This window comes from Camellia sinensis, chromosome 11 (genome assembly GCF_055761805.1).
Source record: "Camellia sinensis isolate YWXY chromosome 11, ASM5576180v1, whole genome shotgun sequence".
Taxonomy (NCBI): domain Eukaryota; kingdom Viridiplantae; phylum Streptophyta; class Magnoliopsida; order Ericales; family Theaceae; genus Camellia; species Camellia sinensis.
Genome location: NC_138971.1, coordinates 57,734,946 through 57,750,496, shown reverse-complemented (window position 1 = coordinate 57,750,496; position 15,551 = coordinate 57,734,946). Strand labels below are relative to the sequence as shown.

General features: G+C 34.2%; 1 protein-coding gene across 1 annotated transcript; it reads right to left on the bottom strand.

Moving 5' to 3' along the window:
- Window positions 1-13,330: 13,330 nt before the first annotated feature.
- Window positions 13,331-14,203, bottom strand: LOC114302620 (uncharacterized). The gene has a single exon (XM_028247673.2). The coding sequence runs from the start codon at window positions 14,201-14,203 to the stop codon at window positions 13,331-13,333; it is 873 nt and encodes a 290-aa protein (XP_028103474.2).
- Window positions 14,204-15,551: the final 1,348 nt, after the last annotated feature.

Genomic DNA, 15,551 nt, shown 5'->3' with positions numbered 1-15,551 from the left:
TCTCCGCGATACATTCACCTCTCATACACAAATCCTTCGATAGCGTTGAAATTTTTTTTGCATTGCTCATATTAACTAAAGGAGCACGAAAAATGATAGCAAAAAGCCAAAGCCATGAGCATTAGTCAAATGCATCGTCATCATCATCAGGAAGGGGCTGGCTAGCCGTTGCAGCAAGCTCAGCTTTGTGCCTGTAAAGAATACCAAAGGGATAAGAAACACCACAAATTGATCATTAACAGCAACTCATAAATTTTCATTCCTGGACTCTAATGTTCCCCACAAGTTAAAAATTTAAAAATTTATCCATGAAGTATCAACAAGTAGCAATCTGTAGCACTAATTCAATAAACAACAAGAAACATGCTCATGGAAAAAAGAACAAAACTTGAATGCCTTATTATTTGCTACCTTAATTAATATTTGGGTTATGCCCTCATAACACGTCACATATTCCTCGGTCAAATTCTCAACATAAAATCCATGTTTGGTATCATCCCTTATCTGCAGCAGTTTAACCACCATTAAGCACACATAAAAGTAATCCAAAAAGGTATTGAAGAGAGAGAGAGAGATAGAGTAATACCCACCAATTGATGGCAACATTCCCTATCCCACTTTTCTAGTGTTGCCAGGTTCATACATTTTCAATTAAAAACAAATTATTATTATTAAAGTTGAAGTCTCATAATAATTTAATAAATAAATTGGATTTTAGTCAAATTATGACAACATAATAGTACTAAAACGGTGGAACAAAAGGTTGGTAAGGAGAATGGGGATATGAGATCGGAATCTAGAATGGCTACGACTTGACAATAATTGCAAAAAGATCGGTTAGACTACTTCTAGCAGAGGATACCCTGTTTCTAAATATTTTTGTTTCTTGTTGATATTTTACTCCCCAAAATATTAGATCATGTTTCGAAATTCATATCTTAAAATTTTTACATAATTAAATAGTTTAAAATACATCAAGACAGAGAGATTAGAGAACAGGAAATTATTTGCCACCATGACGATAGTACCTCTTATGAGTTAGTATTATGATTCTCCTTTGAACAAAGTGGCTTTCACCATATAGTAAACTGGTTTTATGTGAATAGTCCATAGCCCATGATTCAATGACAGACAGATGTGCACTTCATGATCAAATATGATTGTATTAAAATAAATGGAGCCCTAATTTTTCCTACTCTATCTACTTGCAAGCTTAAGTGCAAAACACTCATACAGGCCGTGTTGTTTTTGCAAGACTGAATAATTTTTTAAATTTATGATTCGTTACACTAATCGATGATACTTTGTTTAAGACAATTATTAAACTGATTTCCATTATTTGTTACTTGTGCAGTTTCTACGGTGTGCTTGCTCTCTGTTGCTGCTTTGTGTTGTTTCTGATTTATGAGTTGCTGAGCTGATCAGGTATAAACAAGAATTGTTTATTGATAAAGATTTGGATGCAATGTACTAGTATTAATAACAACGTCTTTGTTTTGTGCCATCATAATTTTTCCAAGAAGATTAATGCAACATTAAGACTCTATTTACATTATCAATTATAACTCATTTCTCAAAAAAAAAAAAAAAGGTATCTATAGAACTCGATTTTTCGAACTTACTTCACCAGCCTATATATAGAACTGTAGGTATCTAGATGCAATTTGTTTTCTACGACCATTAGAATTTGACATCATAAAGAAGCTTCACAATGTAGCATTTTCTACATGAAGAATATGTAAGCTATAATTCACCCTACTATATTCTGTTGTTCAACCAGATTATCACTTGGTGGTAACAATGAAAATATGAAAAATGATGTCAATAAAGTAACCAATTAACAAGAAATGCAAAGAATTCTCCATCCTATTCTGAAGTATGTGGCTATGGAAACAAAATACACACTTCACATATTTTGAAGTACACAGTATAAAATTTTCATCTGTGACTCAATCCAAGAAATCCAAGCAGTATATTATGAAGTAAACAGTATATAATCTTAGAATGTAAAAAAAAAAAAAAAGAATTGATTGAATAATGGTTCCACCATACATGTACATTTATTTTTCCATTGCATGCTGGGTCTTTAAAAGCTCAGGTTTTCATGAATCCTGGTAATAGACAGATTATAGAGTACAACTGCCCATCTAATAAAGAAATTAAAATATCAGACCCAAACAAGTACATGTACTTAGAGTTAGTACCTGAACTACCAATTATGTTAGAGGCAAAGGAGAATCAGCAGAAGGTCCCACAGCAAATGCTTGAGCCATCCTCTCAAATTCACTGTTTACTAACTCATCATCAAAGTGCAATGTGCAATGTGCAATGTGGAAACATTTTGGCAGTTCGTAGGTTCTTCAACAGCCGTCACACCCTCCCTGAAATAAATAATTCTTCTTTATGATAAACAAGAGAAAAATGTAAAGAAGTGAATCCCAAAGGTAAATTCAATAACTACCTGAAGTTCCCAAGCATAAACCCCGAAGTTGGTTTTCCCTATACAGAATATCCAACTGAAAATTCACACTTGTTACGGTATCCATTTACAAGTGGTGATTCGACTATACCCTCTAGTTTGCATGGAAGACCCCCTGCTCCAAAATACAATCAGAGGATAACATCTGAAACTATAATAAAAATAAAAAGCACAGTTTGCATCTCCATAGAGCAATGAAGAGTGTTCCAATCACATGAGCTCAATGAGCTCAATGCATAATTCTTCCCCAAAATGTGCTATCAATTAGTGTTTACCAAGAGCATTTGAATTTGGTGCTATCAATTTGTTTTGCTATTATAGCTTTATATATACATACATACATACATATATATATATATATATATATTTACAGTAAAGTAGACTTTGCTAAACTATGTAAGCAAATTTTAGTAATTTTAGTCAAGCAAACTTTAGTTTTCAGTGAACGAAAATATAGAGAGAGCCTCATCTTGAGAGTTTGCTTAGGGCCCCAAAAAGTTCACAGTCTGCCCTGATTTTGAGCTAAGAGGAGCACGAAAACATATATAAACAAACACATACACTAAAAGATTATACCCGGAGGACATTGAATCCTTAATTTCCATAAATAAAATGCGCCACTGGACCGTAATGATAAAAAACTGCACACTATAAATGCACTCACATGTAAATAACTAAACTGCAATCGGAATCAAATTGATAAGGAAATTCTATAAACTAAAACGAGCTCATCATGGAAACTTTCACAACAAATTTCAAGTATTTTGGAGCTGACCCAGGTGATCATTTCAACCCATTAACAAAACACAAACGATTACGTAGAGTAATTTCAAGAAAACAACAAATTATGCCTCCAAGTTACAAAGACATATATATATATATATATATACGTTTATAGAATTCCCAATATATATAATCAAGAAAACATCTATTTATACCTCCGACGTGAATCTGTGGTGACTCAGCAAAGATCATCGATGGAGGAGGAAGAAGGCAAAATTCCCAAATCTATACGCCACTGGACCCCTCTGAGCAAGGGGCGTCCGAGCTCGCCAGTGTCAAGAACAGAGCTGCTATCAGAACAGAGCTGCAAATGGAAGACGAAAACCCTAGAGGCTGAAATTAGGGGAAGAGAAACTGAAAGATAGAGAGAGGGCAAAATAGAGAGAGGACATACCTGCCGTACTCGACGACGATGGAGACAAAGGCGAGAGAGAGAGCTGGAGGAGGGCAGAGGCGTGAGAGAGTGAGAAAGAGAGAGAAAGAGAGAGAGTCAAAGAGTGAGAGACAGAAAAACGAAATTTGAAATCTGAAGCCAATGAAATCGAAAATCTTAAACCTTTCTTTCCCGACCAATTTTTGTAGTCGGCAATGAAATTTCCCTCCGAAGTTTCCCTCCGAAGTCTGAAGCACAATTTTAAAATTTTGTAATTATAATGGCCGACTAAAATTTAGTCGGTAAAAAATATATTAAAAGTAACAAAAAAAATTTACATAAAAGTAACAAATATATTAAAATTATATTTAAATAAAAATATAAGTAATAAAATTATAAATTAAAAATATTAAATTATCTTAAATATTTGCCCTAATATTTTTTTTACTGAAAAATATAATAATATATTTTAAAATTTTATAAATTTACTCATAAGTCATGAGTGAATTTTTTTTACACACTTAGCCCTCGTTTTGATGATGAAATTTTTTTCAAACTTTTTAAATATATGTTTTGTGTCTGTGAAATGATTATTTCATTAGTACTGGTAATAATATTGAAAAATTTATTAAAATGATAAATAATAGGGATATTTTGTCTTTTATTTGTGAATTTTGATTTATTCTTAATTTATTAGTGTTATTGAAATATGATGATGTAAAAAGTATAAATAGTTTAATTGTACTTTTTAAAAATAATAAATTTAATATTAAAAATTAAATTCATCAGACTGACCTGTAACTATGCCTTTAAATTTTGTAATGTAAAACTATCGACAAACAGACAATAACAAGTTGCCCATTTTAGCATACCTTTCGCGTGAGGGTGGTGGCAGCTGCAAGGCAAGCATGCACAGAGTAAGTGGGTCTTCAATAGATGGCTTTGATTGCCTACCAAAATCTTATAAATCGTACGCTAAAGATAATAGAAATTAAAATCAATGTGAAAATTGATTCATTTTGGCCACCTTCATTTACCTGTATAAAATAAAATAATAGATCTTCAAAGTTCAAACACAGTAAAGACTAAGTAATTGAGGGGTGGTTTGGGATGATCTAAATAAGTGTACTTTTTGACTTTTTATGAAATATGGGTTGGGTATGGGTTGGGTTTGAAGTGATGTGTTAGAGAGGTGATGTGACTTAAATAAGATGATGTGACTTAAATAAGATAGTGACTTTTTGACTTTTTATTTTTTTTTAGATCATGCCAAACAGGCCTTGAATTTCATTTAGCACCCTTTGAACTTTTTTAAATAAAATATGGCAAGTTCCAATTTCTTGTATAAAAATACAGTTAAAAAATTCCCAAATTTTGGATTTTATTTAGGTTTGCCCAAGACATAAAATGTAATTGATACAGCAATAAAAAGTTCATAAGCAAAAACCATCCGCTGATCTCGTTCAGGATCAACCTCTGTCTCTGCCACTTCTTCCTTTTTCTCTTTATACCGTCTGCTAAAGAAAAAAAAATCTTAAGTATTATCTCAACTTGATCCATAAATAACAATAAATCTGCTTCAGTTAAAGAAGGGTAATTCAAAAGAGTGGAACAAACTAACGAACCATAACTAAGGAAAATACATTTGGTCCTTGAAAAAATTAAAGTACTTAAGCAGCAAAATTCCTCGAGTTACTATGCAAAAGAGGAAAGAAAGAAAAAAAATATATATATGTATGTCAATCCACATCAAGGAAGTCAAATATATACTCAATGCAAGTCATTCTTAAATATATTAAAATTATATTTAAATAAAAATATAAGTAATAAAATTATAAATTAAAAAAAAGGCAAAAATTAAATTATCTTAAATATTTGTCCTAATATTTTTTGTACTGAAAAATATAATAATATATTTTAAAATTTTATATTCTTATATTTTCTTATATTCTTATATTTTTAATAAAAAAATTTTAATAAAAAATTATGAGCCAGCTCAACCTGTGTGTTTTTTTTTTTTGGGACTCCTGCATGACTAACTAGGCACTAATCAATTTTTTAGAATTTTAGAACATGCAATATGTATATTTTCTCATAGATAACGACAGATGAAGAAATCATGTGTCAAGTGAATTTAATTAATTTATTATTCAGTTGTAACTAGCAGTCAAAATCATTTTCTCAAGCATATCTTAGCAGTCAAAATCATTAACGCATAACTAAAAAATATATACGCACAGCCCCAGTTTAGGCCTTCAGTTCAATTAGCATTAAATCGCCAATTACTTTTATAGATCCCTCAAATTTAAAAAAATATATATCTAAATTAAGTGAATTAAGTGAGTACTTATTTTGTATTTTAAAAAAATCACAAATATTTTCTTTTTTAAATATATCTAAATTAAGTGAGTCTAAAAAATAAACAAATTTTCTTAAAATATTTAAAAAAAGTTGAAAAAATTAATTATTAAAAAATTAAGAAAAATTTTAAAATCTGAAATAATATCAATAAGTCTTACAAATCAGATTTATTTACTTATAAGTCATGAGTGAATTTTTTTTACACACTTAACCCTCGTTTTGATAATGATATTGAAAAATTGAAAATTTTATTTAAATGATAAATTATTACATTTTAAAAATATTCATTACATTTTAATAATATTACATTGTAATAATATTAATTTTTTATTACAACCCTACATAAATTACCATTACCTAAAGGAACACTTTACCATTATTAAACAATCGGCTACCAAACTATTTAGTAGCCAAAAGTAGTCCTTTGGCGACTAAAAAGTAATTTAGTCGGTGAATCCCCTGTTTTTGGCAACCAAAATTTTGGTCGCCAAAGGTATTTTATAATTTTTTTATTTTCATTCGGCTACCAAACTATTTAGTAGCCAAAAGTAGTCCTTTGGCGACTAAAAAGTAATTTAGTCGGTGAATCCCCTGTTTTTGGCGACCAAAACTTTGGTCGCCAAAGGTATTTTATAATTTTTTTATTTTCATTCGGCTACCAAACTATTTAGTAGCCAAAAGTTGGTCTTTGGCGACTAAAAATTCTTTTAGTCGCCAATTGTGATATGTTTAGCTACTAAAAAATTTTTTAGTCACCAATTGTATTTTTTTTAGCTACTAAATTTTTTTTAGTCACCAATAATCAACATTCCCCTACTAAAAAAAATTAGTAGCTAAAAGGTTGACTTTTGCCGACTAAAATTAATTTTGGTAGCCAATTCCCACACTTTTGGCGACTAAATTTGTTTTGGTAGCCAAAAATGGTCGGCAAAAATGTGTTTTCTTGTAGTGTCTTCTTCTTCTTCTTCTTCTCTTTTTTTTTTCTTCTTCTTTTTTTTTTTTTTTGTAATTGTTCCCCTTTTGTTTTTTTGTTCCAATCAATAAGACATTACAAATATGAGAATAATTACATCAAACTGAACAGTTGTAGTCCAATGCTAGATCTCTACAAGCTCAACAACCACCACAAAGTAAGAAACCACCTCACCAAATTCAACAATAGCTAACCCTCATAACTTTCCATAAGATTTGAACTCGCAACCTCACTATAAGATTTTTCACGATTATTGCCATTCAACGTATATAAATAGCCTTCTCTAGTTGGCTTTGTTTTGCATTTTTTTAGTGAAAGACATTTTATGAAATGAAGTTGGACGAGGCTAATTTACAACATGTAATGTACTGGAATTGAGCAGGTAAATTCATATGCAATATTAAGTGGGGTTGTTGCAACATTTGGTTTTACTGCGGATGCCCAGAAACACATAGACGATTGGGATAACATCCTCCGACAGTATGCGGACAAAGAAGTTTCCGGTGATCGAAAAAACCTTGATAGCTTCTATACCATGGCCTTCATCTCTGGCAGTTTCCTTCTCCTCGGATTCATCTGCTCCGGAGTCTCCTCTATTCTCTCTTCTCGCCCCGTCTCCAAGCAAGAAGATAATTAAATGCCTATAAATACAAATGCACATCTTTTGTTATTGTTGTTGGTATTGTTTTTAACTTGATAATCCAACTATAGAAAGATTCTGTTGGGAATCAGTGAGCTTACTTGGGCCTACTTCAATCGTGTAGGGTATATGATATGAGAAAATTCTCAAATGAGCCCACTAAGTCCCACTAGGAACTATCTTGATTATCAATATCAGAGAGATTCTTCTAGTGTTTTTTTTGTTTGTTTGCCCTTTTTTTTTTTAATTTTATGTATTCCTAAATGATAATGGATTTGAACCATATGAATAAACATATTGACTAGTTGTTTGGCAAGAACAAGAAGTTGTTCAATTAATGGGAAACTTACAACATTGTTTAAGAACAATTGACGGTTGGATTGGAGTGTGAACGGTTAGGTTTTGTCGGTTTTAATTTCAATCTGGGAGATGATATAAAATAGTAATAAAAAATAAGTGATGTATATTACTCTAAATGTTTTTTATTTTTATTTTTTTTCACTTTCAAAAAACAAAATGATCATTTGGCTTTCTGATGTTCACATTTTAAAAAGAAAATTATAAGGTAATAATTGGTTAATTGTACCTTAAGGTGGATTCAAATCCTTTCTATTACATAATGGAATAAAATCATTATTGCGTTAGATTACTAATAAGCTAAAAGTAGCAGAGGCTGAATTACACACAGGTTAGAGCTTGTTGCTGAAGTTAGAGTACTTGATGAGGCAGAATTAAGAAGGAGGAGAGAGGCTAGAGGAGAGGTGTGGATATTGAGCAAGATGGTGGAGAGATTGTGGCTTCATAAGTCAATGATGAATTGGACATTGATGGGAGATAGGAATACAAGATTCTTCCATGTTATGACAAAATGCGGACAATCAATGAATGAAATAAATTCTATCTCAGAGGGGAGGGGGGGTGTTATATAAGGATCCTTGTCATGTGAAGAACAAAGTGTTTTAACATTTTCAGAGCCATTTTTCTGAAGATTGGAATGGGAGTTTGAAAGGTTTGAAGCAGAGTTTTCAGAAGCTGAGATCAAAGCTACAGTGATGGATTGTGATGGGAATAAAGCACCAGGGCCAGATGGCTTTAATATGGGATGTTTTCAGAAATTCTTGGAAGTGATGAGGAATGAAGTGGTTAATTTTGTGAATGAATTTCATAAGAATGGCAAGCTGGTAAAAGGAATTAATAGTTCCTTCATCACCCTTGCACCTAAGAAGGAGAATCCTGTGGGGTTAAATGACTATAGGCCTATTAGCTTGGTGGGATCAATATATAAGATCATAGCAAAGTTATTATTTCATAGGTTGAAAGTAGTGATGCCGCATATAATTAGTGAAACACAGACAATGTTTCTAAGTGGGAGAAACATCTTAGATGGGGTATCACTAGCTAATGAAGTGGTTGATGGGTGGAAGAAGACAAAGAGGAAGGGCCTTATTATCAAGTTGGATTTTGAGAAGGTGTATGATTCCATTAATTGCACTACAAGAAAAAATACTTTTGGCGACCACCTATTTTTTTTGGTCGCAAATAGTCCATTTTCTGCGACTAAAATTTAACTTTTGGCGACCACAATTTTTTGGTCGCGGAAAATCACCTTTTGGCGACCAAAAAAACAGTTGGTCGCGGAAAGTATACTATTGGCGACCAAAGGCTTTTTTGGTCGCGGAAGATCACCTTTTGGCGACCAAAAAAAAGTTGGTTACGGAAAGTATACCCTTTGGCGACCAAAAAAAAAAGTTGGTCGCGGAAAGTATACTATTGGCGACCAAAGGCTTTTTTTGTCGCGAAAGATTACCCTTTGGTGACCAAAAAAAAAAGTTGGTCGCGGAAAGTATGCTATTGGCGACCAAAGACTTTTTTGGTCACGGAAGATCACCTTTTGGAGACCAAAAAAAAAAGTTGGTTGCGGAAAGTATACTATTGGCGACTAGAGGCTTTTTTTGTCGCGGAAGATTACCCTTTGGCGACCAAAAAAAAAAGTTGGTCGCGGAAAGTTATGGCGGGATAAATTTAAAAAAAAAAATGATACTACAGTAATTACATGCTATTTTTCTATTTAGGCATTAAAAGTTTTATAAAATAATATATAACCCAATTTTTGCCAAATATGAACAAGAAGTATGTTATTGGCAGAGTGGCAGAGTGGATTGGGTGCATGGTGACTCCTTGGTCAGGAGTTCAAGTCCTAGGGAGCACAAAAGAATTATTTTTTTTTGGGTCAAGGCACTGACTTTACTTTTGGCTAATATGAATTGGACTTTCCGTGACCAAAAAAGTTGGTCGCGAATGGTCACTTTTAGCGACCAAAGGCTTTTTTGGTCGCAGAAAACTATCTGTGACGAGGCTTTAGAGACCAACTCGCGACCAACATATTTTGGTCGCGAAAAGGTTTTAGCGACCAAATATGGTACTTTTTGCGACCAAAATGTTGGTCACGGAAAGTGTTTTTTCTTGTAGTGTTGGGGTTTCTTATTCTGTATGATTTCTAAGTTTGGTTTTGGGGCTAAATGGACCAGACGGATCAAGGAATGTGTAACATTTGCGAGGATATCAGTGCTTGTTAATGGGTTACCAACAAAAGAATTCAGTCCACAAAGGGGTTTACGGCAAGGAGACCCTTTGTCCCCTTTTCTATTTAACTTGGTTGCTGAAGGATTACACATATTGTTGTCCAGAGCTCAGGAGTTACGTCTGATTCAAGGGGTCAAGGTTGGATCAAATGGTGTTGTACTTTCCCATCTTCAGTTCGTAGATGACTCCCTATTATTCTGTGCAACAGAGGTTGAAGAGGTAAGGAATTTGAAAAGGGTGTTAAGATGCTTTGAGTTAATGTCTGGATTGAGAATTAACTATCATAAAAGTGTAGAGTGTGGGGTGGGGGTTTTAAATGATACCATGGAATGTTTTGCATCAGTCTTGAATTGCAATGTGAAGTCTTTACCCCTCAGATACCTTGGGTTACCTTTAGGAGCCAACCCGAGGAAGAAAGCTACTTGGAAGCTTGTCCTGGATAAAATCAGATGTAGGCTGGCTAGTTGGAAGAGGAAGCTGCTGTCATTTGCTGGGAGATTAACTCTTGTGAAAGCTGTGTTATCTGCACTACTAGTGTATTATCTATCCCTGTTTAGGATGCCTGATGGGGTTGCCAAAGAAATAGAGAGGTTGCGAGCTACCTTTTTGTGGGGTGGGTCAGAACTAAGAAGGAAAATCCATATGGTTAGATGGGTGGATGTGTGTAAAAGTATGGATCAAGGAGGATTGGGTATTAGGAGGGTGAGAGTGGTAAATATTTGTTTACTTGTAAAATGGTGGTGGAGGTTTAGTTGTGAGAATGAAGCTTTGTGGAAGAAGGTTATATGCAGCAAGTAGAAGTTAAAGGCTGATCGATGGTTGCCATCTATTACATCCAGCAGTAACTCCTTAGTATTATGGAAAGGAATCACAGCTGTTGCTGATCAAAGCAACACTCTGCTAGATGTCTTCCTGAATAATTTCCAATTGAAGGTTGGGAATGGTAGAAGAATTACCTTCTGGAATGATAAGTGGTGTCAGTAACTGTGTTTGAAAGTGGTGTATCCAAGCCTTTATAGGCTGTCTCTAGAGAAAAATGATGCATTGAGAGATATCTATGATAGGAAAGATGCAGTAGGGGTCTGGAATCTGTCATTCAGAAGAGTGTTGTATGTGTGGGAGGAGGTGGAGTTTCAGAATCTATTAAATCTGCTGGCAGCAGGTCCTGCATTGAGTCTAGACCAGGTGGATAGACCTGTTTGGTCAGTATCCAATTCAGGTCAGTACTCTGTGGCTGCAATGTATAATGTTGTTGTGCAAAATTTAGGCCCAACACTTAGAATTTGTAAATTGGTGTGGCTGAGACTTCTCCATCCTAAGGTTCAAGTGTTTGCATGGTTAGCTTGGAAAAAGAGAATCAAGACAGTTGAATTCTTACAAAGAGTTGGAGTGCTTCAGGTGTCTGGATCATCCCTTTGTGTGTTCTATAAGGCTACCAATGAATCTGTGAACCATGTCTTAATTTGCTGTCCTTTTGTGTGGAATGAATGGGTTGATTTGCTGAATTGGTAGGGGACTCAAGGGGCATTACCTAAATATGTGGATAAGTTGTTATTGTGGTGGGTAGGTGGGAGAATGAAGAGGTTGGAAAGAAAGATTTGGAGTGCTATTCTGTTGGCTGTGCTGTGGTCTATTTGGAAACTTAGAAATGAGTGCGTTTTTAAGGCAGCTAACCCGAATTGGTATGAGGTGTGTGAGTTGATCAAGACTAGGATTGCTATGTGGTTGAGTCCATATCTGAAGGATTTTAATTTCACAATCAATGATTTCATTTGTAATATAAGGCAGATCAGATACAGATCAGATTGTGCCTTGGAGGAGCAGTGATGCAATGAGTTGGGTTGAGCCCACCAGCTTCAGACAGAGCAGCTCAGGATTGCAGCAATTTTGGGTGTTGGTTTCTATTTGTTGGTTGGTTTCTCTCCAACTTGGGGCTATGTAGCATATGATCGGTTAGGCATTTGCTGTGATGTTGAATGACCTGCTGTGATGCTCTTTGTATCCTTCTTCTTTGTTGATGTAATCCTTATGGTGTACATTTTGATCTCGTCAATGAAGTTTTTTTGGTTGATAAAAAAATATATATAATTTGTATGAATGCAGCTTGTCTGCAGTCCAATTTTAAAATGTTATCAAATAATAAATTGGATTAAACATTAAAATTTAATTTAAGGACTTTATAATTTAATGTTTTTGTAATAAATTAAGTTATTTAGGTTAATTTATGATTTATTTATTATTATATGTATGTTTATGTTTATTTTAAAATGTCATTAAATAAACAAATGGGTTAAAAATTAGATTAAAGTAGTTTGATGATTAATTTTTATAATAACAACTTAAGGTATTTAGGTTAATTTATGGTTTAAAATTTTATTAAATAAGAAACTAGGTTAAAATTAAAAATTAGATTAAAGCCAAGTTTGGCTAACCTAAAAAAGTGCACTTATTTCATCTTTTTATCTTTTTTGGGTCACATCAATCAACATCTCCTCTCTACTTTTTCTACACATAATACAAAAAAAGTCAAAAAGTGCACTTATTTAGTCTTTCTAAACTTGGCCTAAGATAATTTTATGATAATAAATTACAAAAATACATAATATATACAAAAAAAAATTACATAACACGATGTATATAATACACACTCTATAAGACATGTATACCAAAGAAGTTCCCCGGTGAATTAGATGTCATCTTGCTTTTGTCAATTTCAATTTATAAAATATAAAATATAAAATAATTATTTTATTATTATTTTTTTCTTAAAAAGGAGAGTTTATTACCCTACCGGTCATGAATTTTAGGACTCGTTCATAAACGTAGGTTATTTTGGAAATTTATCTTTTTAGTGATTTATTTTTTTGTTACAAAAAGAAGTGTAAAAAAATAGAGAGAATAATAATATTTTTTCTAATGACTATGAGTTCCAAAAATAAATATCACTATTTTTGTTAGGTTAGTAGAGGGCATATCCCTTTCCTTTATTTTTTTATTTATTTTCATTTTTTTCCCGTGAGGTAGCATTTGATTAATTAAATGATTCTATGTAAAATTGAAATTATTTCTTAGTCTCATAATAGAATGATCATTCTTTTAAATTAATGAATTGTTATTTCATTTTAAATGTACATTTTTTCACACATTCCATTTCTTAAGGCCAATCTTCAAGGTTTTTAATTTTTTTAGTAAAATATACCCAGCCCACCCCACTACAGCAGTCTCTTTCCAACTATTTTCCCCAAAAGAGTGGAAGTTTTTGTGAAGAAACCATGCATTTTCAATCCTAAAGGGTTTTGGACCCCAATCCCTCTCATCCTCCATCGGTAGGAGAGGGCTATGATCAGATAGCAATCTAGGCAAACCTAACAACTTTACGTGGAATACCTCCAGCCACTTTGGATCAACTAACACTCTATCAATTCTACTCCACTTTTCACCTTCACTTGAGTTACAGTAGGTAAACTTCCTACCAAGCAATGGCAAGTCTGACACTTTGCACCTGCCAATAAACTCATTAAACTCCCTCATTCCCCGATCTCTCCTTGAGCATCCTTTTCTTTCACCAGTGTTTCTTATTTCATTAAAATCCCCACCTAGACACCAAGGCTTAGGGAACTCCTCCTTTAACTTTACTATACTGTCCCAGAGTTTCCCTCTTAATCCCACTTCATTAGGTGCATAGATATTAACAATAGTGCACTCAAAAGAGTTAAAAAAAAAAGTACCTGATAGTATTATAAACCTCCTATTGCTGCAGCACTCTGAAATCTGGAAAACATCTGGATCCCAAACACACAGTAATCCTCCAGTTGCTCCTATAGAATCTACATCCATAAATTCCATATTTACTCTAGCCCACAACAATCTAACTTCATCCTCAGATATGTTAGATTTTTTGGTTTCTTGGAACATTGCCATGTCCACCTTCTTTTCCTTCAAAAGCTTCCTAATCTTACCTTTCTTTTCCTTCTTGCCCAACCCTCTTATATTCCATGTGAGAATTATCATAACAAAACAAAATACTCCTTGACTTCACCCCAGTTGGTGTTCTTTAAGCTCCAAATCTGTCCCCTCTTCGAATTCGTCCTTAATCAATTAGCTCAAGTCCCACAATTTTATTTATCACTTCATCCTCTTTTCCATTATACTACACTCCCCAAACTTCCCCCATTTTCAATGTTGCTTGGGCTTCATTAAGTGCACACCTCCCTTTATCTACCTCATTCTCAATCGAGGCTGATAGTGAAATTGCTGCTACTACTGCTCTCCACACTACAACCTTTGGGACTGATCTTCTTGTTGAGGCCCCTCTCTGTCCATACCTTCTGAGTAGACTAAGTGAACCCTTCTTTGATAGCTGATTTCCATTTTTTATTGTATAACTAACATTCTTCTTCCCCTTCTTGTAATTTGCAGGTCTATTCTTGAGCTCCACCTCCTAGGCTTCAGAGACACTTGAGTTTTGCATAGCAAGCCCATCTTCACCACCCCCCTCTTTAGTACTACTTTCCTGCCCCCCGAGCCCATTTTTGCACTGTTGGGCTTGTTGTCGCTCATATCCTTGACTAAGCCCTTGGTTATGGCCCAATACCACTTTTATATATATTCCAGGTCTAGATGGACTTGCCCCACCTAAGCTTCTAATATAGCCTGCTGTGTGTACATGATCATCCATACTCTGACTTGACCAATTACCTACCGAAAACCCTAAATTATGTTTCCCCATTCTCATCATGAGCCTACATGCCTCTGCATCAGTTGATAGCCCTATATTGTGGTTCTCTATTCCTACTGCCAGCTTCACTCCACTTCTGGACTCTGGAACTTTAGTTTTGCTTCCACAACACTCTTCTTGCTCCACCTCATCACTCTTACTTCCTCCAAGTGCCTTGAGCTCTATGGCCACATCATCCATCAATACTAGAGCATGGTCTAAGTCAGCCTCCATGTCATCATCCCTGTCCTCTGCCCTATTGCTCCTTTTCATTCCTTGTTTGTCTACAGCATTCGAACTACCTAGCTCTTCCAAGTCTTGATTCTTTTGGCATTTGCACACCTTATTCATCATTTTAGCCAGCACCACTTGCTCTTCACAGACTCGCACTGGATGTATCATACCTTTGCACTCCAAGTCGACTACCTTATTAATTGGTTCCATGCATTTTGTAGAAATCTTAATCTTAGCACACACAAAGGACTTAGGTTGATTCATGTCCCCCTCAAAACATATGAACTTCCCCCACAACCCACCAATCCTCATCACATTTGTATTATTCCACAGATTCAATGGAATCCCATAGCAGCTTAGCCAAACACTCCTTTCTTGCTCCAACACCATACCAGATTTTCCTTCAGA